The sequence below is a fragment of the Rhamphochromis sp. 'chilingali' genome (genome assembly GCF_963969265.1).
Source record: "Rhamphochromis sp. 'chilingali' genome assembly, chromosome: 5".
Taxonomy (NCBI): domain Eukaryota; kingdom Metazoa; phylum Chordata; class Actinopteri; order Cichliformes; family Cichlidae; genus Rhamphochromis; species Rhamphochromis sp. 'chilingali'.
Genome location: NC_137932.1, coordinates 9,379,031 through 9,403,729, shown reverse-complemented (window position 1 = coordinate 9,403,729; position 24,699 = coordinate 9,379,031). Strand labels below are relative to the sequence as shown.

The 24,699-nt window shown below is 40.0% G+C and overlaps 2 protein-coding genes across 2 annotated transcripts; both read right to left on the bottom strand.

Annotated features, from left to right (window-relative positions):
• Positions 1-1,307: 1,307 nt before the first annotated feature.
• On the bottom strand, positions 1,308-16,190 carry chrna2b (cholinergic receptor, nicotinic, alpha 2b (neuronal)). The gene is made up of 6 exons (XM_080882321.1): positions 15,527-16,190; positions 10,444-10,595; positions 9,192-9,236; positions 8,886-8,995; positions 6,554-7,721; positions 1,308-3,255 (listed from the first exon to the last, which is right to left on the bottom strand). The coding sequence occupies exons 1-6, from the start codon at positions 15,591-15,593 to the stop codon at positions 3,130-3,132; spliced, it is 1,668 nt and encodes a 555-aa protein (XP_080738447.1). The 5' UTR covers positions 15,594-16,190; the 3' UTR covers positions 1,308-3,129.
• A 485-nt stretch (positions 16,191-16,675) lies between these two features.
• LOC308397338 (uncharacterized protein) lies at positions 16,676-23,483 on the bottom strand. Its single transcript, XM_080883192.1, has 3 exons — positions 23,311-23,483; positions 18,578-19,125; positions 16,676-17,651 (listed from the first exon to the last, which is right to left on the bottom strand). Exons 2-3 carry the CDS (start codon positions 19,117-19,119, stop codon positions 17,513-17,515), a joined length of 681 nt encoding a protein of 226 aa, XP_080739318.1. The 5' UTR covers positions 19,120-19,125; positions 23,311-23,483; the 3' UTR covers positions 16,676-17,512.
• Between the last annotated feature and the right edge of the window lie 1,216 nt (positions 23,484-24,699).

Sequence of the window (24,699 nt, the reverse complement as noted above, 5' to 3'; positions counted from 1 at the left end):
TCCCAGTCCTTTGTAGTGGACAGTAGGACTTACCAACTTCCATTTATAAGTGAGACGAAGAGAATTTTACCCAGAATTGTAGACAGGGTCTCAGGCGCATAGCTGTCTGGGGATGAAGTGTAGGAGGGCCAGGTATTAAAGCAGAAAGGTGAAAGTTCAAAGCACCTACCAGCATTCGAGAAGCGTCACTGTCCAGTTTTACATCGCCACAGACTGAGGTTGCCAACCAAAGAAGAATCAACAGATATATTTCAAGACAAAGATTAAACTATTTGGCCACAAAAGCAAGAGGTATTTTTGGAGGCATCAAGGTGAGGCTTTTCAAACCTAACGACGCTGCATCAACTGTCAAGCATGGTGGTGGTAGTATCATGCTCTGTAGCTGTTTTGTTGCCAGTGGTACTGGTGTGTTGCACAAAATGGATAGCCAAATGAAGGGGGATTACCTCAAAATTCATTAATCCGCTAGACCAGTGGTTCTTAACCTGGGTTCGATTGAACCCTAGGGGTTCGGTGAGTCAGTCTCAGGGGTTCGGCAGAGCCTCCGCTGTGACATGCATGGCTCATTTTGTGCACCAGTAAAAAACATATCTATGTCTTGAATTTCAAAAAAAATATCATATTTTATTTTTCACTAAAGAGGGGTTCAGTGAATGCGCATATGAAACTGGTGGGGTTCGGTACCTCCAACAAGGTTAAGAACCACTGCGCTAGACGGTTAAACTTGGACACAGTTGAGTGTTTCAGCAAGACTGGTTGTGGAATAGGTAATGCAGGCTAACACTGAGCTTCTGGAATAGCTTTCCCAAAGCCCCAACCTCATCAACTGAAAATTTGTGGATTATGCTTAGAAGCCGCGTCTATGCAAGGAAACCAACCAATTCAAATGGCTTCTGTCGGTTCTGCAAGGAAGAGTGTTCAAGTATTCAGTCACAATTACACCAGAAACTTGTTGATGGCTATCAAAAGTGTCTGAGGTGCAACTCTCTAAGGGACATTTCACCAATTATTAGTGGAAGTGCATATATATTTAAACCTGTATGTATATTTTTGACTGTGGATTAGAGAAAACATGAAATAAATTCAAAGATCTGCACCCAATTCTTGTTTTTTAAAGTCATGAAAGATGTATGCTGTATAACCCCCCCACCCATCCCGGAAGAAGAACAATTAAAAAAAAAAAATCATTAGAAGCCAGCATTACCTTGAAATTCATGCCCATGATGACTGTATGTAAACTTCTAAATACCACTGTATAATTATCTACATAATGAGGTCATCTTAAAGCACAAGGAGATAGGAACATTTACATATATTTCAAGTCTTTACTGATGATCATTAAGTGTAGTTTCAGAGTCAGTTCTTTTATAAAAGAATACAAAAAATACTGTATAAGAAATTGTTTTTTTTTTTCAAAGGTCAGTAAACAGCGTGCAGACAAATTTTCAAATTTGTTTCATGGGTTTTTATTGTATAGTACGCTCAATCAAAAATACTACAATTGTTGCAGCATCGCCAGAAGGAAAAAACCTGTGCTGATGCATTTTTTGTCTAAACCAAATCACCCCAACGTGTATCCAACATAGTCTATAATAATGGGTGTTCATCCCACCATACACAAAGAGAACAGTGTCATCAACAACTTTTAATCTGATAAAAAGCAACCCAGATGGCATTGTTTACATATTTAATTCTCCCTATTTTTTTTAAACGTTCACTGGTTTACCAGTATCATGGCACCTTGAACGGATTGTGATAAATTTACATGCATTTGTTGGCTCCAGTGGATGATAATAAATCTTGCAACGCAGACTAAGTTCTTCATTTTTCAGTTCATGACTGGAAACCTTAAAAAGTAGCAAATGAATTCAAAACTTCATGAAGCAGTTTTGAGCATCACTACTGACCAATGGTGGCAAATTAAATGGAAAATGATTATATTTAGTCATTTGTCCAAGATCCCCTTTGGAGCAGCCAGTCCAGTTACCCCTGCTAAAATCAGACTAGGGATGCACTGAGGAGTATATCACATTTGAATGCCCATTTCTTGAAGGATTATTCACCACCATCCAGAATATGTGGTGAAAGAAAACTTTGCTTAGAATCAAAGAGAACAGATTCATGACAAATATTGTTAAAATACAACTCAAATGTAGAATAGGCTCTAGTACTTAGTTTACAGGTGACAGCCTTCAGTGGCGTTAAGGTCAGGAAGGTGAATTTGTACATGTGGTTTAGCAGTCCACACTCTTGTATTGCTAATGTTTGCTGATGCATTTTCTGGACATATCAATGGTCAGACAAAAAGACAGACAGATAACCATGAAGTAAAGAGCATGAAAATAAGACGAATTTAAAACAAGCTTGTTTTCTTAATGTTTTAATCTCCATCCTTGAGCCTTTTACAACAAGCTAACATTGGGATGATAAACTGAGTTTGATTCAGAGTTTGACTTCTGCTAAGACAGTAAGATGACAAACAGCTTTCACTGATCCCCCTGCTATCAGTGAATGCAATGTTATTAAGTTGTTGAGTTTTAAGCTGCAATCCCTGAAACTATAGGAAAGAAAAATATGATCACTGTGACACCCTACTAAGACAGCCGTTGGCACTATATATTTAACTAGCATGTTATGCTAACATGCTAAAAAGTGATTAACATTTGCACATTAAAATACCAACATTAGCACAGTTTTCAACAGCCATGTTAACTTTAGTGAATGTTAACATGCAAATGTTTGCATTCAGGTCAAAAACAACCTGAGAAATGTTACAGATGATGCTGAAGGAGTAAACCTGAGGCTGACAAAGTGCATCTGAGATGAAACTTGAGCCAAGACTTTATAGCTAACAGTAGGTTACTGAGTCTGATCTTCCCTTAAAAATGTAGATTGTAGTTGATTTTTATCCAACTGGGAATAAGAATCTGAAAATAGCAGAGTTGTCTCCACTATTCATAAGTTATATTTGGTGACGTGTAAAGAGCACAACGGCCTTTTGAGGACACCTGGGTTGCACCGAGTTACACAAAGTTGAGTCAGATTACCCGACTTGAAGAAGAGTTCAGCCACACTTTAAAGTATCTTTCAAGAGGAGGTGACTGTGAATTCAACCCTTTCCCAGAAGCCTTAAATCATGCCGGCTAGCCACGGTGGCAAGAACAGACCAATTGTCCCAAGCAGGCAGACAATAATGAACATCCACAGGAAGATACGGTCAATCACCATAGCAACATACTTCCAGTCCTCTTTCACCTGTGCAGAAAGAAGTAACAGAGAAGGTGGGGAGAACAAGAACAGAAATAATATCATGAATTTAAATAATAATTCACATCATGGGTGGTATTGTTTGCTATGAAAAATATGGTTCATAAGAAAAACTACTCATCACACAAGCTATGTCATATATTCATGCACATTTCTGCACACTTTTGCTGACCTGTTCCTTCTATTTTCTTCAGTCAATGCGATTTGCTACAACCTGTCTGTAACCAATCAAACTTTTAAACAGTTCTTTCTTAGCTGCTCCCAACAGTAATTTCAGTGTGATGTTAGGCATATAATGGGATTTAGCTCCATGCATTACTGCTCCATGTATCTGCCCTTGAAGTTTAATATCTGTCTCCAGAAAAGCTCTCTTCAGTCACTCAGCTGCCAAAGCCAGTTTTTATACCTCTTCAGTAACTTCCTATATATGACAATAAAAAGAAAAGTTGTATTTTTTTTTATTTAAAAGTTACTTTTCTAGGGCAGAATGGTGCCTCACAGCAAGAAGATCCTGAGTTTGAAATAATAATTTCCCCTAGGGATCAATAAAGTATTCTGATTCTGATTGAGGCTGAGGGCCTTCTGTGTGGAGTTTGCATGCTCTGCTGTGTTTGTGTGGGTTCTCTCCAGGTACTCCAGTTGCCTCCCACAGTCCAAAGATATGCAGTAAGTGGGATTATGTTCACTCTATTATTCAAATTTGCCCAGAAGTGCGATCTTATCCCTGTGTCAGATGGTGACATATCCAAGGTGTGCCCCGCCTCTTGTACTATACTAGCTGGGATAGGTTTGAAGGATAAGAAAAAGTATGCTAAATTTCTTATGCTTGCTATTTTGTCCATGAATACTCTGCAGGCTTTCTGCCCTCCTGTCTGGTTTTTCAAATGCAGTAAGAGGCGCAATATTGATAAAAATCTGAATAATATTTTTTAACAACCAAAGGGAAGATGTTCAAGTTGTTTTGGCAGGACAAAGTCTTACTGAGAGACTACGGACTGAGACACTAAAAGACTGAGTTATCAAACTTCAGTATATACTGCTTATTTTGGTTCTTATTGTCAGGTGTCATGGTAAACTGAGAGCTTAAGAATTTATTTTTTTTTTTACATGTTCTGGGTATCAGTATACAGTTAGGTCGGACAACACAAATGCAGCTTTGCTTTTGCAAACCATCTCAGTGGATTTTAAATCAAAGAATCAAGATGAGATCAAGGTGCACACTTTTTTTTTTTTTACTTGAATATTGTATATTGTATATTGCATAGCTTTTTTTTGTTATACGTAAAATTGTATTGTATTTATTTAAATTTTTACTTTTTAATTATTTTATTTTATTTGCATTTTTCTAATCACTAGGGTTTGAGAGTAACGCAATTTCTATTCTGTGTATGTCCTGTACATGTGGCAGAATTGACAAATAAAGTTGACTTGACTTGACTTAACTTATGGGGTTTTACAAAAGTATTGCCCTAACCTTTTAGGAATTATCTACATTTTTATTCACAGTACCCCAGTTGCAGTGGCTCAAAAATAAATGGACAAACTCATAATTAAAAATATAAAGATTATTTTCATTCTTGGATGATTCTCATCTGGAGACTCTCTGTTAGGCCTCTACTGAATCTTGTGAAAAACCTGAAGTTAAAACTGAGATTTTATTTTCAAAATAAGTTGTGTTTCTCTTTTAATACAAAGAAGCGGCTTGTTGCTGCAACATTCTTGCCTGTGCTGGATTATGGTGATATTCTATATATGAATGCTTCTGCTCAATGTCTTCGAATGGTTGATTCTGTGTATCATGCTTCTCTGAGGTTCATCACTAACCGTAAATTTCTGACTCACCACTGTGAGTTAAACTCTCAGGTAGGATGGCCTGCTTTGGTAAGTCGGAGGAACTCTCATTTATACAGTTTTATATATAAGGCGATACTTGGGTTGCTGCCTTCTTATATATGTTCCCTGCTTCTAATGAAACATGCTGGTCGGTATTCTCTTCGTCCGCATGGCTACTTGTTGCTTTCTGTTCCATTTGCCCGAACTGAACTTTGTAAAAGAGCTTTTGTCCATTTAGCACCCTCGGCTTGGAACAAACTGCAGAAGGAATGGAAAATGACTGAATTCATTTCATTAAGTGCTTTTAAATCTAAACTACGAATCCTTGAGGCCAAGTCCATAACATGCAACTGTTTCAATTAGACTGATTGTCATTTTAACTGACTTTTTTATTTTTATTTGAATTTTATTGAATTTTATTTTCTTTTATTTGTATTCTTTCACTTATTGTTGCATGTGTGTTGTTGCTGCCTGTGTTTGAGTAATTTCTGTAACTGTGAGACATCTGCTGCTGCCTATCTTGGCCAGGTCTCCCTTGAAAGAGAGGTTTTTAATCTCAATGGGATCTTCCTGGTTAAATAAAGGTTAATAAATAAAATAAATACTGCAGCCACCTTCAGTAGCTGCTTGTTTGTGAGTCATTCAGTTTTATCTTCAGCTACAGGCTCTACTGCAGTGACTCCAAAAGTGTAGGATGGGTCCCCCTGTGGGCTGTGAAGGTATTGCAGGCCTTAGTATTAAAAGAAATTGCGTTTGAAATAGAACTATGTACAGTTACGTATTTATATAAATGCATTTATTTATGTAAAAAGTGAACTTCTGTACAGAGCAAATGGAAACATCTGTATCAAACCAATTTAACAAACATGCAAAGGACTATCGCTGATATTAAGAGCTGGGTCTCCAGCTATGGCCCGGAAACTAAGCAGCATTGTTCAGTGAAAGAATCCTGAAGGATGGCCATAAAGTCCATAAGGTCACGGGTGCACTCTAAATCCTGGTTTGCCATTTTTCAACATTCACAGGATTGTGAATTGTTGCATGTACCATCGACAGGCCATGCCCTAACACTGCTCACTAACCACCCTGCTTACTAAACTCAGTTCCATGCAACTTCTTTCTCTTTCCTAAAATGAAATTCAAGATGGAGCCTATTTTTTACACACGAACAATATTCAGCACTCACTGAACAGCAGGCGGTCAGGACAAAATTTCCAGGGTGCATTTCAAACAAGTGTATGGCAGCCAAATTTAACTCACGTATGATTTTTAATTTATATAGAATAGTAGGAATTGTGATTGCGCCTTGCACAGGTATTATCTAATCAACATGCCCAGAGTATGATTTTGTATCAAAACTGAGATAAATGTAAATTGGAATACCATCAGTAATACAAATGACCAAAATGCCATTCTGCTTTTATATTAGATGCATTATTTCCTTGATACTCACACTGAAGTCAGCATCCTCAGCCCTCAGGTGGTCTGCAATGTAGTGCACCCCTTCTAATGCACGCATGACACTTGGTGAAAGCAGGAAAGCTGACTGTGACACTTTATTGTCAACTTTAGCCGGCCGAGGAGTGGAATTACCTCTGGTTCCAGTTAAGTGCCTGTTCCCCCCTGCCACCACCTCTTGTCGGCTCTGGCTGTTCTGTGGGGTTTTTTGTTGTGGTGGAGGAGTTGACCCTGGAGGTCTGGGAGAAGGAGGACGGAAGGAGAAATAGGATGTCAGTGTTCCCAGCTCCAAGTCCTCATAACAGCTTCTCTCGGGGTCTTCCAATGTGGTCCCATCTCTTAACCAGTTAGCTGAGGTGCTAATACAGTTGCCTGATTTATACCCGGCTATTCGGAGCTGGCGCCGCTCTGCCACCGCTTCCTGTTGAAGGAGCAGCAGCCTGCGACGGCGGCCATCCGGTGCGGGCCGTCTCATGAACAACCAACGTGGAATCAAGTCCAGGAACACAGAGTGAACCCAGTGGGGCATCTTGTGAGTGCTGGGAGAGCGGTGGTGGACGTTGAGGACAAAGACAGTGATAACGATGGACAGGGTGACAAAAATCATGGTGAAGAGGAGATACTCGCCGATGAGAGGGATAACGAGGGATGTGGACGGTATGATCTCTGTGATGAGTAGCAGGAAGACAGTGAGGGATAACAACACGGAGATACACAGGGTGATCTTCTCACCGCAGTCTGACGGTAGATAGAAAACCAAAACCGTGAGGCATGAGATAAGCAGACAGGGGATGATGAGGTTGATTGTGTAAAATAAGGGAAGACGTCGGATGATGAAGAAGTAGGTGATGTCTGGGTAAATCTCATGGCAGCAGTCATATTTCTTTGTATTATACGTTCCCACGGCATTGATGATGGCCCATTCGCCGCTCTCCCAGTAGTTGCTGAGATCCACAGTATTTTCAATCTGCTCCAAGTCAATTTTGGCTTTGTCGTAAGTCCAGGAGCCAAATTTCATTTTACAGTTTTGTTGATCGAAGGGGAAGAAGGTGACATCAATGCTGCAAGAGCTCTTGTAAATAGCAGGAGGCACCCAGCGAATTTTGCCCGTGTAGAATAGGTGAGCTTTTGTCATGTGGGTCACAGCAAATTCGCCATCAGCACTGCAGAAGGAGAAGTTTGTCATATAAGTCATGGAAACACACAAAAGACCTCATCTTAGAGTGAAGGCTACATCAGATAAGAAATCATAACCTTCACTGTGATCAGTTCTATTCCCCTTCTTCTTTCCTGAGATTTTATTTCCTTTTTTTTTTTTCATTTTGGAAACTATGTAGTGAAAAACTGTCTGCAATCTCCCCTCCATTCACCACTTTAATGGCAACACTAGCTTCAGCAGAAGACGTAATCATACGTCCTTATCATTTAATCAGTCTCACCTCTTTTAATTTCACATACGGACTGTGATTACACGAGCGCGCTGGAGCAGAAACCTATCATCAGCGTGCTCGGTTTAATCTCCAGGAGGTGAATTTAGGTGACGGGAGAGGTTTCTCAAAAGTGGTTTTTGCAATCAGTTTCCCACTGGAGCGATAGACATGTAAAGGCTGCCTTCAGTTCGATGAAACGAAATGCACTCCACCAATTTTTACTAACAGACGTGCAAAATTTAAAATGGAGTATCTTTTTCATTTTGCTAAATGAAACAGATAATAAAGAGCTGTGTTTACATCAGCGTGTAAACTATACCGCACATATCTCAGAAGGTACAAATAAAACCAGCCACCCAATCAGGACTGGAAGAAACATGAGAAAGCGGAGCAAACCATTGTTTTCACAGACCACTAGATGGTGCCATCTTCTTACACATACTGTTAAGGCAACAGGCGTGAGTTTGGACTCCTTTGTCATGCTACAATAAGAGCATAGCTGTTAGACAGCCCTAAATCTGCCATTACAATCCTCTGAAGCATTTTGGCAAACCTTGAAGTGTTCAGCAGCGTCTCAGTACGGTAGAGAGAAATAACTGTGATTGGTTATGTAGTTCAGAACTGAATAGACTCAGAATCAATTGTTTGACAGTATATTAATCCGAATAAAAGATTAATGAGTTTAGTGAGTTTGCTAAAAAAAAATGCAACAAATATCAGAGTAAAGCTGTTTAACTGAATGTCAGATATTCGTTTCTTGAACAATTATAGTTATTTTACTCTCATACGCTCATTTGCACAACTGAGCTTTACTGTAGGCCTGAGTGTTTAATAAAGAGTTAATTAGATAATCAAGAAAAGAAATGCAGTAACCATTACATTTTATCTCAGACTCACTTGTTATAGAGGACGATATCTGGTACCCATATGAGCTCTGACGGCACTCTTATGGATGTCACGTTGTCATAGTCAGACGGTCTCCAGCGAAGCTTGTAGTCATTCCACTCCTGCGAGACACAAACAACACGAATCAGTCTGGAGGGCCGTGGCCCCATTTGTATTCATCATATGAGTCATTCACTTCAACAATGCAAATGCTGTTTTGCATTCCTAACATTTCATGTCAGCATATCCCCTCCTGAATATAAAAAAAATAAAATAAAATCTAAATAATAAATCAACACTGACACTAGATTTCCTAACCTGTTTAAGCCACACGTTGGTTGTCATCATTTGGTTCTTTTCATCCTGAAAGACAGACAGATAGAGAGCGAGAATGATGGAAATATTGTTAAAGTTGTCAACCGGGGGTTCAGACCAGAGAAATATGTCTGTGTTTCTTGGTGTTTTGTCAAAGGAAAACTCAAATATAACTTTCTGCTACTTTAATGACTTTATGGAAATCATATACACAGCTTCCTTCATAGCTGTGGGATGTAGTGTACCCATGAACAGGCCTATACTGACCTTGAAACCAAAGTTTGAGTATATGCTGTACAGGCATCACTGTATTTAGTCAATGCACAGAAATATCATAACCCTATCATCACCGATCATGAGGGTTTTGGTGATGAAGACATCTGAACATTGTTGTTGTTGTTCCTTGAGTATTTAAAAGTAGGATGGGAGGGAGAGCCTTCAGTTTTCAGGCCCCTCTTCTGTGGAACCAGCTTCCAGTTTGGATTTGAGAGACAGACACTATCTCTACTTTTAAGATAAGGCTTCAAACTTTCCTTTTTGCTAAAGCATATTTGGGGCTGAATCAGTTGAGCCTGAATCCTCCCTTAGTTATGCTGCAATAGGCGTAGGCTGCTGGGGGATTCCCATGATGCATTGAGTGTTACTTCTTCAGTCACCTTTCTCAATCACTGTGTTAATAGACCCCTCTGCATACTTGTTATTAATCTCTAACTCTCTCTTCCACAGCATGTCTTTGGCCGCCCCTCCCTGAGCCTGGTTCTGCTGGAGGTTTCTTCCTGTTAAAAGGGAGTTTTTCCTTCCCACTGTCGCCAAAGTGCTTGCTCATAGGGGTCACATGATTGTTGGGTTTTTCTCTGTATGTATTATTGTAGGGTCTACCTTACAATATAAAGCGCCTTGAGGCAACTGTTGTTGCGATTTGGTGCTGTATAAATCTAATTGAATGGAATGGAATCGAACAATCATTTATTTTTTCTGAATGACACTAGAGCAGGGGTAGGCAACTCCAGGCCTCGAGTGCCGGTGTCCTGCTGGTTTTAGATGTGTCCTTGATCCAACACAGCTGATTTAAAGGGCCACCTCCTCAACATGTCTTGAAGTTCTCCAGAGGCCTGGTAATGAACTAATCATTTGATTCAGATGTGTTTAATCAGGGTGAGATCCAAAACCTGCAGGACACTGGCACTTGAGCCCTGGATCATCATCATATGTCACATCACCAGCTCTTTGTGGCAAACGCAAGGCAAACACTCACCACATCAATAAGCTGGGCTATGGAGAGTCCAAACTTGACAATGACGACGTCGGAGATGTTTGGCACAGGTCTCGACCACTTGTTGTACCCAGCGAACAGGGTCTTGAAAAGGTCATCTTCAGCATGTGAGTGGGTCTTCTCGTCACAGAGGGCTGTGGATACATTACTGGTGTAGTTAGCCATTTATAGAAGACAAATGCAATAAGTGAAGTGGGTAATTTAGGAATTTGTAATATTTCTATTCTCTTGTTCGTTAATAAATTTATTCATCTCTCTTGGATCTGCATCATAGAGTTTGTTAACATTTAAATAAGCTAACATGGGGCTGTTAAAACTACAGGTGTATGTGATAAAGACCTCGCCTGTATCTTGACACTAAATGCATTTGCACTTTTTTAATGCATTAATATTATTGGTGAATATTTAATGGTATGGCATTCTAAGACTGAAACGGGATGAAAGAAGCGGAAGCTGAATGGTATATGTTGGGATCACATCCATGTTCTGTCATCTGTGTCTCTCCTAATCTTCACTTAACAAATACTAGTAAATCTGGCTGGCATCTGGGTTGCTTTTGGGAGCAAGAGAGAACTGCGAACATGTCGTGCTTCATCACAGAAGCCTACTCTAAACATCTAAGACTTTTCTTTGTAAAGTCTTATCGACTTTTCACATCTTAGCAAATCTTTTGATCTCTTGATCTCGGCTCCCCTTGAGGGCTGCCTGCTAGAATCTCTCAAGCTGAGAAGGTGGAGACAAAGGAAGCGTCTCTCCTCCCCTCGACAGTAATACCATTTCAGCTATACAATCTCTAAAGTCTTATTATTATGTATGTAAGGCCTCGCAGTGAGAGGCGGCTTGATTAAATTGATTCTGAATATGCACTCTAGTCAGATTTGTGTACAAGCTGGGACTGAGTCACCGTATTGTTTCTGCAGAATGAAAAGCATGGAAATAGACAGGAATCCCGTCCCTTGGGGATTACTGCTTCCACCTTCATCAGTGTAGTCAGAGTCAATTACACACATCATTACTCGCTACTGTTAAGTGGAGGTGAGCTAATTTCTCACCAGTGAAGGGTGTTTATTGTTGAGCTGTCTGTCACTCTGTGTTACGTCTGATGCATGAAACAATTAACTGATGCTTCTGATTTGGAGTGGAGGCTAACGGTTGGGTATATTTGTCTAATTTTTTTTTCACATACTGATGCTGGGAGATTAGGCATATATATAGATTAGGCATCAAATCCGATTTTTTTTTTGTCTGGTTGTTCACTCTACAAATAACATGTGACAGCAAACGCGTTAGTGTGAACAGTTCACGGCCCTCAAAGCGGCCCGCATGCGCAAAAGAAGACATCACACACAACGTGCTCTGTTTACGGAAGTAAAAACAGCGGCTACAGAGCTAGTAGGTGTTGTTGCAGCAGTCTATCAATTTCTGCACAGTCGTAACCAACAGAATTTTGATAAATTAATTAGAGAAAAAATGACACTGAGAAAAAAGAGAGCCCGTGCTTTAACGATGGCCGCCATGCTTTCTCGTTTGTCTTCTCCGGCGCTGATAATTGGCGTCTGTCTTGTGTCAGTGACGTAAAAGGCGGATTTAATGCGACATGACCATTCAAACAGCAGTCGCTTTCTAAAACATCAGATATGTATCGGATTCAGTACCACATGCGAAAGTGACCCAGGTCGGATTTGAAAATATCGGATTTGTGCTGTTCACACTGTCATACCATGATCGGATATGGGTCGCATAGGGTCAAAAAAGTCGGATTTTATGCGCTTTTGCCTGCAGTGTGAACGTAGCCTAAGACTCATATCGACACCAATATTTGGTTATTTTTGAAAAACACAAATTTCTTTATTTTAGAAAGGTAGCAGTGGCTGGAGCCCATCCCAGCTGTCATAGTGCGAGAGGCACGGTACATCCTGGACAGGTCACCAGTCTAATGCAGGGCTAATACAGAGAGACAGACAGACAACCAGTCTCACTTACATTCACACCTATGGGTAATTTAGAATCATCAATCTACACTAATTGCATGTCTTTGGACTGTGCGACAAAACTGGAGAGAACCCGCACAGACACAACCCCTTTAATCAGGGCCATTTGGTTGATTTGAACTCAGACCCTTTCTGCTTTGAGGCAACCTTGCTAACCACCGCACCACCGTGCAGTTAAAGTTCCCTTATATTTATTATGTGTGGTTGTTTATTTAGTCATTTACGATTCGTGTGACTGCGCTCGGATCAGCTGGTTGTTGTGTTTATGGCATGCCAAACGTGTTGCTAACAGGGAAGTTGTAGAGCGCCCTCTGGTGGACAAAGTATTCAACATCAACACTCACAATATAGTTCGAAGTTGCTTCTCTCACCTCTACTTATTAAAATTAAACTTATCAGCCTGTGTAAATGTCAATACTAATAAATCTGCAAAATCTGCAAATAGCTAATATTTGTCAATAATACTGGCTTTCTGATGCATCTTGCATCTAACTTGTATTGAGTGTGTTTTATATTTGCTATTACTGTACATCTACCTGCCTAGGTACTGGCACAATGCACCTCTTAAACTGTCACTTTAATGTTTGCGATGTAGCTGCACTCATTCGGTCCAAAAATGCCAACTAACGGCTTAAAAATATATTGTTTTGTTCATGCTAAACTACCCACTATAAAGTCTTTACAGAATGGCAGATTATAACTTTTAGATGGTTTTTGTATGGTTCTCATTTAGAATTCAGTAACAAAGAAAATGCGTGTGTGTTCAATAATGTCAAAATATTTAATGATGTGGCATTTTTGTTTACTGATATATTGCCTTATTGATCAATTAATCAAAGCAGAAAAAAATTAATTGTATCAAAATAAAATAAAATAAAAAACTCAATTAAGATGTGATTACATCTACATGTCACTAATACACCAATGTTTCTGGAGCTCTGTTTGTTAGCATAGGTTATAATAGGGTGCACTCAAGTGTGCTACCATCAAGGGACCTTCAAATGAAACCTTGGACCACCTTCATCTGGCAGCAGTCATGATTGCTTAGCCAAGGACACATCACTATCTGTCTATGGGTGAGTTGTGGCTCTGTTGACAGAATTACCATGTATTTACAACCTGTAACTGTAGGACAGGCCACTAGACGATGACCACTTGATGGACTTACATGTTGCACAGAGCTAATCCAAGCAAAGCATGCAAAACTGCTTCAGTGAGATTTATTGCCTGTGCTAACTGAATGGCTTGGTTTGGTTTGGCTTTACCAACAAAAGGCTGCAAAGGATGCAAAATTTGGCAAGGTCCTTCTTCTCGTTGATGCAGTAGTTTGTAGAAAATATACATTAGAGGTGGTAATCAATATGTGAATTCACTTTCAATTTGCCTAAGGTACACCTGGGCTCATGTCTTGTTATCATGAACTAATTTCAATCTGGCAAACAAGCAGGCACTAGAGAATTCCTATCTGCTATCTTGACAGTCGGGGCAGTGCGTATTCATCTGTCCGTGCATCTGGGAAAGACCAGATGTGGCGCTGGAAAAAAGCCTCTTGGGTACCACATATCAAACCTCGTGCCAGGGGAGAGTTGAAATGAGGCGACACCTTCAACATCCGGCACACTGGGCCCAGTATATTTGGACCTTAGCCAAGTCACTTGGCAAGGTGTTTAAAACACTGACCAGTTTGGATCATCGAGTCAGCAGCTTCTCTGGCCAGAGGTGCTTTTCATGAAATTGGGCTGTCAAATAATTACAGTAAAAATTTTACTAAAAGAATGCTGCAGATCTTTTCTTTGTGTGTGTATGAAAAACTGCAGGGTTTAAGTCAGAAAGCTGAAATCTATCTATGTCATACCAATAAGCATATGATTATGTAGTCTACCTACACATTTGATAACTGAAGCATACAGAGACAGAGTATATTTGGTGCTTTGAAACCCTTTTCAACAAGAACTCATTTTATCCTCGATCTCTGTATGGGAATGCTTTTTGTCTGCACATAAGTTGTGACTGCAACTGATAATTTGTGATTGCAAATTCTGACATCCATGTCAAAACTGGACTTCCAGAGTAGCTAACTGGGCTTCAGTGTCAATCTTGAATGAATCAAACCCTGTTTCCACAGAAGTATGCACTAGACCGTAAGAAATTGTAGCTTAAATCATTTCACAACAAAAGCAACAAATTGAGGCACGATCTGGCATCGACTGCTCCAGTCGTCTCTCAGTTTCTTCCTTTAAAGATGTTTCCTTCTCTGGTCCCTTTGTAGCTTTTTTGAAACAAGATTAACTTCCTCTGAAAATGTAGCAGCATGACTATCAGTTGTTGCACCAATTTGTGTGGCTCATTTTTCACACTGTTATGTTGTCCGCTGTACTGCTTTTGTACAGAAAGAAGCAAATGCCTTCATTCATCTCTTACATTTCTTCTATTTATCTTTCTAACAACAACTTATTTTCTCATAAGCTAAATAGCTGCTTCTCTGGAGGTGAATGTGTTAAATGAAGAGGTAGTTCCCAATGCATGAAACAGACATCCAGCTAAATGTGAAAATAGGACCGTGAGCCTTTTAAGTAGTCATGTGTGAGACTGCAAATTTCTGATACCAAGCAAATACTGGGTTAATATTGCAGATACTGATACAAATACTTTTAACATAGAAAGGTATTTATTTATAAACTGCCTTTTTTCTCCTTTTTTATAATGCATGTTTGAGGTATATTTTTCCATAAAAAACAGATAAATAATTTATTTAACACAATTCAGTGGGCTACACACTAAACTTAAAGGAAGGAAACAAACTATCGAACGTATCGCGCTAGTATCGATCCAATACCGATACTAGCAATGACATCAATACTATCCCTGTTTGGATCCATCGATCACCTTTAATTTTGAAAAGTGCCGAGCATAACTGAACAGTAAGGTTAGAATATATTTTTCCAGTCTGTGACTTACTTCTTTGCACTTGCTCAGTTGCTCATCTCTCAGAACCTCCATGGTTCAAACACACCTGCTATTATTGCTGTCATTAACATTAGCCCACTAGAAAACATAGTTGTAAAAGTACTTACCGGCCGGACTCAAGAGTAGCGCCCAAATAAAAGCCGTCCCGGCGGAGAACAGGTGGTTGGATCCCATTTCGTCCTCTTGACAGCAAAGAAAACTTCACAAGAAAGCACGGAGCAGCTTCCGTCCACTGTCGAAACGCTATGTGGAAAAGTGTGAGCAACATCTGTCATCTTCGCAGCTGAGAAGCACGTCAGGACCACATCACAGCTACTGTCACGATAACCGCTTTCAAGTCTGTAGGCGGGGAATGACAGTGACAGCGCTCTGACTGACTTACTTTAGATCTCAGCATAGATAAGTCTCCGTCTCTGCTCACTGTCAGCGCTGTTTGGACCGGAGGAGAGCGAGTACCGTGCCATCAGTTTCCGCGCAATGAGCGCTATCCATCACTGGGTGCTGAATCAGGGAGCGGCACTATAACACTGTGTGTCCCAGCTTTGCTGTAATTGCTCATACCAGCTCATAAAAGTAGCTCTATAAATCTGTTTTCAGGAAATCAATTCACGGAAAGTAGTCGGATTTTCTTCTGCGTAGAGAGAATCCAAACAAATGCGCCTGTTACGCAGGGTGCCAAGAATTTGGCGTCCAATGCGTCCAATCCTGTGAGTGTGTTCTGTTTTAAAATTCAAAGTAGTAGTTTTCCATGACTGGCAGCTGGACAGTGTAATAAGTGTAATATGTAAGGTTGCCGAAATAACAGGAGGAGATGCAGGGCACGTCTGAGCATTTGCCTCTTTATTTGGCACCTAAAGCGACTCGCTCTCTCTCCCTCTCTCCGTGTGTGTGTGTGTGTGTGTGTGTGTGTGTGTGTGTGTGTGTGTGTGTGTGTGTGTTTAAGAGACACACATACACAGAACCCGTGTGTTTAAATGCTGACCAGCTATTCAAGAAACCAAGTTAAAAATGCATTTAAAAAAGTTATGAGCCTCGACTTTAATACAGTAATTATTCTTTGAAAGATCCAAAGAATGAGTGACGAGTGACGTGAAGCTGAACACGGCACAACAATATATTTGGAAAACAGCTAGAGGGCAGACCGGGTGAGTGAAGTTTGTACCCCAAACTAACTAGGAGCTGTGAAAACACCATAATGAATATTTTTGTTAAAAAAAAATGTAAGTGTAAAAAACATCAAACAACAAGGTGCTTTATTTATGTAAAATTTTGCCGTTTATAGGATTGAACATAAATCTATTTTCTAAACTCGTAATAATATAATGCTACATATTTTATTTTAAAAAATGAAAAGGCATCCCCCTCCAGGAAGTCCTACCGGGATTAAAGAGAAACCTTGTTTAAATAAGTTGCTTAAGCCAGGAAACTGTGCAAACATATCATGCATAGACAGTTTATCCCCCCCCCCCCCCCCCCCTAATCATAGGATCTGTCTTAATATTTATATAGAAACTTATCCCCCTGGATATTTCTCTTAAGAAAACAAACCCTTTATTAGTTGTTCCAGTCCCCTCCCTCACTTATTGTTGCAGAAACAAAATCTCTGTTACCACATAGTCATTATAAGTATATCCCAGACTCCACCCTTACCCTGGAACCAGATGGCCAACCCATAGCTTCCCCTGGAGAAGAGTAACAGAGTCATTATGTTTTGTTCTCCGAAGGCCCATCTATTTTGATCCATAAACACGGAGCTTAGCTCAAAGCTGCACTGCATGCTGTTCCCATATTTGACCTCACAAAAATTCCACGAATAATGCATGGATGGAAAATCGTATGTCATCCGTCGTGGAGATATTCAGTGAAAGGGAGGTGTCAACAATCCATCTTCGTTGACTGCTTCAGTTGATGTGAAGTTTAACCTTAACACACTGTTGCATCCCAGAACTGCTCAGCACATGTACATAAAAATACAATTATAAAATGGCGAGAGGGTATATTTCTTGAATTTGGGACCTCACGGAATGCCAAACATCATTCACAAGTTCAAGGATGATGCGCAAACACTTTTCAAAACACTTTTCAATGCTTTCTCAGCGATGGATTTTCACAATGTCTTTCATTTGCTTGGTGAATGAAGCGTGCAGGGCCTGTGCTGAGCTCTCCAGCCTGCTGGCGATGTCCGCTGCAGCACGAAGCATGTCTTCAAAGGCCAAGGACTCCTCTCTGATTCTGCTCCGAAGGACCAACAGTCCAGGTGGCCGGCCGAGTGAGTGATGACAAGGAGAAAGCACCGGACACAAGAAGAAACAACAGCAGAGGGTAAGAAAAAGAAAATGCGAGGGCATGAAAATATAACGGGGGGTCACATGTGCTCAAGAAACTATCACTTATATGCCATCGGGTCTCTATGTGATACTTTTTGTTCTTTGTTCTTCTCCTGCCCTTGTTATTGTCTGATTGAGTTCATCTTCGCCTTGTTACCATAGTTCCCTTGTGTGTATTTAGTCCTCAATCTTTTTCATTTCAGTGCATTTTTCCCTGTGTCACCTGCTGATTATCCAGAGATGTATTTCTTCTAATTGCGGGGTGTTTAAGTACTTCCAAAAAAACCCACCTGTTACTCTGTTTCTCTTTTATATTAGAAATAGTTTTTTTACACAGTGCGTCAGCTTCAGATACCTAAAATGAGTCTCAGTTTGGTAAACAATTACTATTTTATTATTAATGATTAATGTAGTTTAATCTAGTTTTGCTTTTTGTTTACATGGGTAGTGTTTTAATTTATGATTGATGGAAATGATGAAAAATGGTTATCAAATTTTTCCAACGCTTGTATTTATCAATTAAAAATTCCAAACCTCAAACAAAGCCCATTTAACATAAATCATAAATCTAAGAGAGGAAAAATATTCAGAATTTCACATTTCAATAACCAGCAACTGCCTGGTGATAGACTTAAGTCAACCTACATCTTTTCTTTTTTACATCGTCTTTCCCCACAATATCTTCAGTATATGTGCTACCACAGTTAATTAATCTTAACAACAGAAACAAACAGCAGGTTCTTTTTCTTTTTCTTTTTAACTGTCGTCTTTACATTTCAGCTGTTAACTTTATGACGTTTGGCACAAACACATTTGATTTACTGCACTCACTTGTGGATCCCAGAGAAGGAGTCCGGTACATCTCCCTCCAGCTGCTTTTTTAGATCCTCTTCTGCTTTTTCTACCACCTCGTGCCAGCTCTTTTGGTCCTCTTGAATGCCAATGACATTTTCCTTGATCACATCTTCATAGCGCTGATCTCCCAGCTCATTCCCTACAAATTGCACCAAGTTTTCCATCACTGCCTTGTTCCCATGCTGTATGGCCTGCAGGTAGGCCAGCTCCTCTCTCTGGGCCTTCAGCCTTCGAGCTGAAGCAGTGTTGGTGCTGAAGTGGACCGAGCACCTGTCCGGCTGGGGCTCGTGGTGGAGCACAGGTGTAGGTGACGGTGAGGATGCTGCCGATGTGGTCCAGTCGTGGCTGTTTTTGACCTTCGCAGGCTCATCACCAACAGCCTGCAATGTGTTATTGGTGGCCATTATCACAGAGTAGATGTCAAAGCCTGAACCCCAGTCCCCATCTCCACTTTGGCACAGTGCTAGGGTTGCCATGGATACCAAAGCCAAGATGACGTTTGTCCAACAATATCGCATGGTAACCTGAAAAGAGGTAGAAGTGTGTGACTGTGAACTTGGCCAGCTGGTGAAGATAATAAAACTGAGTGAGATAAATATGCAAGTGGGCTGGTTTACTTCACTTACATACTTAATTAATAAAAAAGCTGGGGTACTCTTCATGTTGTAAATTAGAATTCATAACATACAATGCATGCATGTAATTTGTATAAATGGCACAAACACCATGTATTCAGTGCTGAAGTTGAGCTTATTTACATCCTATTTACATTTAAGATATTTTTATGGTCTCACGTTTGGCGGAAACATTTCTAAATATGCAGCTGCGATAAGCAAAAATGAGTTTAAAGCAACACTCTGCAGGAATCTGGAAACTGAAGACTTCATTTTAAACGTGCTGCGCCTGCTCTGTTGAATTTTTAATTTCACAGTGTGCCAGATGTTTTCATTGTGTGAAAGACTGCACTAATTTGGTCAATCAACCGTTGTGAACAGGCAGACACGCCACATACGTGGACTAGTATAACTGGAGGCTGTTTTTTTGTTTTTTTGAAATAAATAAATCAGCACTTCTAAGTATTTTTTATAAATGTAAATTTGGTCTCATTTGTTGTTGCTGTTGAACTTAACGTGCCTGGGCGGTCTCAGATGCAACGCCTCTGCCCCACAATGTTTTACACTTGACGTGTTAACAGCTAACTCAGTTAAGCTACAGGTCAACAGCTCAGGTTCGCTGCGTTCTCACCCTCGTCTGAAGTGAGAATGCTTTCTTTCATTTTGTTCTAGTCGATAAAAAATGATGTCTTCCTTTGCGAGAAGGCCAAACAAGGACATCCAGGTGATGCTGAAAAATTATCTCCAGCAGATAACGAGTTTAACAAGTTGGAACTGTTTTTCTAACTAAGAGTTAACAGCAAGAAAAGCCAGGTGGTTATTCAAAATGTTATTCAAAATGTTCAAAATGTTCGAAATGTTTGCTGCGTCATGCCATGTGCACTCATGTCCCCCGATTACTGATGCTGATCAAACTGGATAATCCCTTTTATCTGTAGCCCAGAGGATGATTTCCAAACAGAATTGAAAATTTTTCTTTCAGACCCCAAAAACAGTTTGAACAGTTTTTCATGTTACCTCAGTCCTTAAACAAGCAGAGAGTTTGTGGATCTTGGCCATGTATGAGTGTGCTTTGCATGGCATAGTTTTGACTTGTGGATGCAGTGATGACGATGGTTTGGGGAAGTGTTCCCGAGCTCATGCAGTGATTCTACTCCAGCAGTGTCTCCAGCTATTGGCTTACAGCCTCGTCTCTTACATACAGAGATTAGCTGTAGATGATCCCACCATTTCTGATACTGATCATCTATTTGCCCACACGATTTTTCACAGAATGGGAAAGCCATCCTCATCATTCCATCTGGAAGACTCTGCTTCTTTGGATGCTCCTTTAACTGTACGTCCATTTTTTTTGAGCAAAGGCGTGTGTGCCCTCATTCATCGTGTTGTTATGTGTGGCCGACATTTGTTGTGATTCCTTCTGTCACGCTCAGTCTGACAAAGTCTGTCAAATTCAGTGGTGGAAACTAGATGCATCCTCTCAGATGTTCAAGTTTTTAATTTTAATGCTCAGATTGCACAACATTTTTTTGTTGTTTGTGTACTTTTTTGTAATGAATAAATAAATAATAAATACTTTTAGTCCCTCAAATGTTTTTTGATTATTTCAGCTTTGCCTGTGCCTTTAAAGGGAAAATGTTCAATTCAAATGTGATGGGTTAAACCAAACAAACCCTTTCTATGCTCTGTAAATGCTGTAAAAAAGTATAAATAGGGGAACATTTTATGTGGCTTGGGTTGTGGTTATTTACTAGAGCGTGCTTTACATTCTGTGGTTGAGCCACGGCATGGAGTTTTGTCACGCTAGGGTTGTAAGAGCTGACAATAGTACCCTTGCAGCAGGGTGTGTGTGGTTTCTGGTAACCAGCGGTTGTCTTGGGATCTTTCATGACATCTATTCACCTTGTAAACACAAGAGTAAAGGCTTGTTATCCCAAGCTCAACACATGAGAAGCTCTTCCTTCCCATGTGTTGCAGTTTTCAGTGAAACAGCTGCATTGTCACTTTATCATGTCCCATTTAAGGTTCTGTCTTCTCCATCTGGAAATATATATATATGGTTGTTGTTTTTTTCAAACCGAGTCTGGTCTGAGGTTGAGGCATTGCAGACCTTTTTCTGCTGTCAGAGCACATTTGGTTTACTTTCACAGCAGCCTTGAAAGTATTTTAGCTCCCAACAGCTGAACTAGAAATCAGAGTTGCTTGACTTCCACCTATTACTCTGTTACAAATGTCCACTCCTGCCAGCTGCACACTGTAAACACTGTCTCCTTTTTTTTCTCTCTCTTTTTTTAAAAGATGAGCTGTTGCAGGGCAAAAGCCCATCAAACGACCAACTGTTGTCTCCTTCTGTTTGTGATTAGTTTAAATGGTGACCTCACACACTGCTTGCTGTGGCTGCTGTAAGACAAGTAGCCAACAGAAACCTTGAGGCACAGACACAGAGCCTGACGTCATTATGTTAGAGTAAGGAGAAAGCTTTCTTTTGACTGACAAGCGCATTGTAACAGAATTTTGATCAGGAAAAATCTCATGCTGTACAAATGGGGTTTATTATTTTGACTATTTGAGTCCTTGCAAACAGCTGTGCGATAATGTAGATATCCTCCAATGTTGTCCTCAAACTAATTGGTTGTATATTAGAAAAAGCCCTGCATAAGTCTACACTTTGTGTTTAACTTCTGTGTAAGCTGACTCACTCCAGCAGATTAGATTAACAAGCCAGAGAAACTAGTGGGTGAATTCAATGTGAAACCTGTGATAAGCGGAGAGCACTCGTTCAAAGACATTTAATGCCCTGCAAGTGTGGAGATGCAGCATATCCAAAACTTTTTATCACCGTGAACTTCCACTGCACTCGTTTGGATGTTAATAAATCCAAACCTTATGGCCAAGAGTGACAACTTTCAGCCTAATGACATAATACAGCCAAATGGAAATGCAATTAATCTTGAAAAATGCATTATTTCATTCTATTAAAAACCCCGCTGACCAGAGGCACATGTGCTCCCGTCTACATCACAGAGTGGCGGCAGCAGTTGCCTTTGTCTTTGAAAAATGTCTGAACAGTTTCCACGCTGGCGTCTTACGGTTTTGAAACAGGGTTTGTGTTCGACTCTCCGTGGCCCATAGTGACCTTTTTTTGGCTCTGTTTTTATAGGCTGACTTTTCTTTTGGCTTAAAATAGAAGAAGCTTGTCTGCAGAGGGAAAGCAGCCATAAGCTCAAACACCAGCATTAGGACACTTTAGCTGTTTGTTCTATGCATTAAGCAGAGTTTTTGTTATGCTGTTCTGCTGATTTAAAAACTGATTTTAATTCAGTAAACCCTTTCAGTTACCCTCATAATCAACTGGTCATCACTCTTTTCTGAAGTGCATGTCGGCATCTTTAAATTGTCTTTTTATAGAATAAAATGTAGCAAATCTACATGAAATAGCAGGGGAAAAAGGACAAACAGATTATTGAAATTTGAATTGCTGGAATCAAAGTGAAAATGATGTAACTTGCAGAAATGCATTTCCAATCAAATCTCTAAATGTGGCCGTGCTCTCTTCCATGTCTGTGGGTTAAAGCAAACCTGTGTTTTTGGTGTCCCTATAATTCAGTCTTGTTGCCCCCCCGCCCCTCTTCTTAAAGCCTGAACAGGTGGGCTTCACAAATGTCACAACACACAGACTTGCTACAGTGTTAGTGGGACAAGGAGTCGTAACAGTGAGGTAGCAGAGCAGAGACTGTAGTGTTAAAGCCTGGAAGTTAGAGATGTTTTTGTTAGTATAGTCATAAAAAGTGGAGACATTTTTGCATGCACACAACTACGCAATATATGAATACTATGATGTGACCTTTTTATATGCATATGCTTTTTTTCCTGACAGTGAAAAAAACAAACAAAAAACATCTCTTTAAATTTCCGTTCAACTCAAAAGCAGCCGTCCACACCAACAGCAGCTCTTTCACACAAAACTTTATACAAGTGCCATGAATTCAAATTTATCTACTTCTGCCAGGGGGAGTACACAGTGAGAAAGCAGCGCTTTCCCATTAATACTGTACACTAAACTCAGATTTTCATAAATCCAATCACCAAACTTACCTGCGTCCGGGAATTTATTCGGATAGAAAAATGCTAGATTCTGCCACTTCCACTCTTTCAGTTACGCAAATCAACTCAAAAGCTCCAGGACTACGATTTCCAAGTGGAGCGCATAAATACTTGCTCTGCTCCCCTTCTTCATGTCAAGGGGAAAAAATGCAGACACACGCACACACAATTAGGGTTTGGCTAGAGAGTGTGGTCGTCTGTGTGCCCCTGCCTGCTGTTGGGAGGGGTTGGTAGGGGAAGGGAAGAGGGGTAGGGGGGCTGGGGGGGGGGGGGGGGGGGGGTATGTTTTCAAAAAAGGCCAAAATTGAATGATTCTTTGCAGTGGAAAGAGGGGCTGGCAGAAGGAGAGGAAGTGAAGGGAGTGTGATCTATTTCACATCTGGGGGCTCTGCATAGGGGTTCCTCAGTGTGGGGGGAATGTCTTTTACGACCATGCAAGATGCACATTTCTTATTTATTAAAGTACGGACTATACTTTTAATATGTAATAAAGTCAGGTCTTGCACTGCTGTGACGTTATTGTAGCTTACAATGCCAAAGAAGCAGCAGCGAAAGATGGAGGGTTGAAAACATGGAGACAAGTTTGTTGTATTTTTAGGGGAAAACAATTAAAATCAGAATATGATAAATAGCATTTACTTTAAAATGATATCTTCAGCATAGAAGCTCTGCCCCAAGGAGTCCCTAGCATCAAATAACAGAGCAAAAAAAAAACCCAAACATTTTAATTAATCATGAAAGAAATATACCGGCTGTTAAATGAAACATTAGATATGCATTCAAAAGGCAAATATTTAACTCATATTGCAAGCTTTCTGCTTTATAAACGACAAACAAATGAATTCCAGACAGACATGAATATTTTATGGTTATGCAGCCCATTAGTTCAAAGAAAGTCTATGATTATTTTAATTAGAACAGTGTGGTTACAAGACTGAAGCACATGCTAGTTTGGATGTTTTAGATGGGAATGATCTGTCCCCGAAGAAGCAAAATTAAATGTATCCAAACAAAGGTCATGAAATCTTTAATTGAATAAAACTGTAGTTTTATTGTCACTGTTATTTAAATTAAATGTAAAAACTTCCTTGTACCACAGGTAAAAGTGACAGGTTACTAAAGAAATCAGTTTTTATGACCTCATGAAAAGGTATTCAGTAAACAGGTCTATTAGGATTTGCATATTTAGTTTTTATGTTGTTAAAAGTGAGCGGTAGTGTTAATTGTGAGTGTTTAACATCAGTTGCAACAGCTGTAACACAATCTAAAATGTCCAGCTATCTATAATGCGATTAAAAAAGTGATAACAGAGAGTTGCAAGGGGTTGCCACATTTCAGCACAGCACCTAAATCAACTAAATGTTAATCTGATATGTCATA

Bases quoted from the DNA above. Each gene is read 5' to 3' on its own strand.
- chrna2b (XM_080882321.1), bottom strand. From the start codon at position 15,593: ATGGGATCCAACCACCTGTTCTCCGCCGGGACGGCTTTTATTTGGGCG. The intron at 10,596-15,526 runs GTAAGTACTTTT...ATGTATCCACAG, and splicing joins GCTACTCTTGAGTCCGGCCG to CCCTCTGTGACGAGAAGACC. The intron at 7,722-8,885 runs GTGAGTCTGAGA...CTCCTTCTGCAG, and splicing joins GATATCGTCCTCTATAACAA to TGCTGATGGCGAATTTGCTG.
- LOC308397338 (XM_080883192.1), bottom strand. From the start codon at position 19,119: ATGCGATATTGTTGGACAAACGTCATCTTGGCTTTGGTATCCATGGCA. The intron at 17,652-18,577 runs GTGAGTGCAGTA...CCTTCGGAGCAG, and splicing joins TCCTTCTCTGGGATCCACAA to AATCAGAGAGGAGTCCTTGG.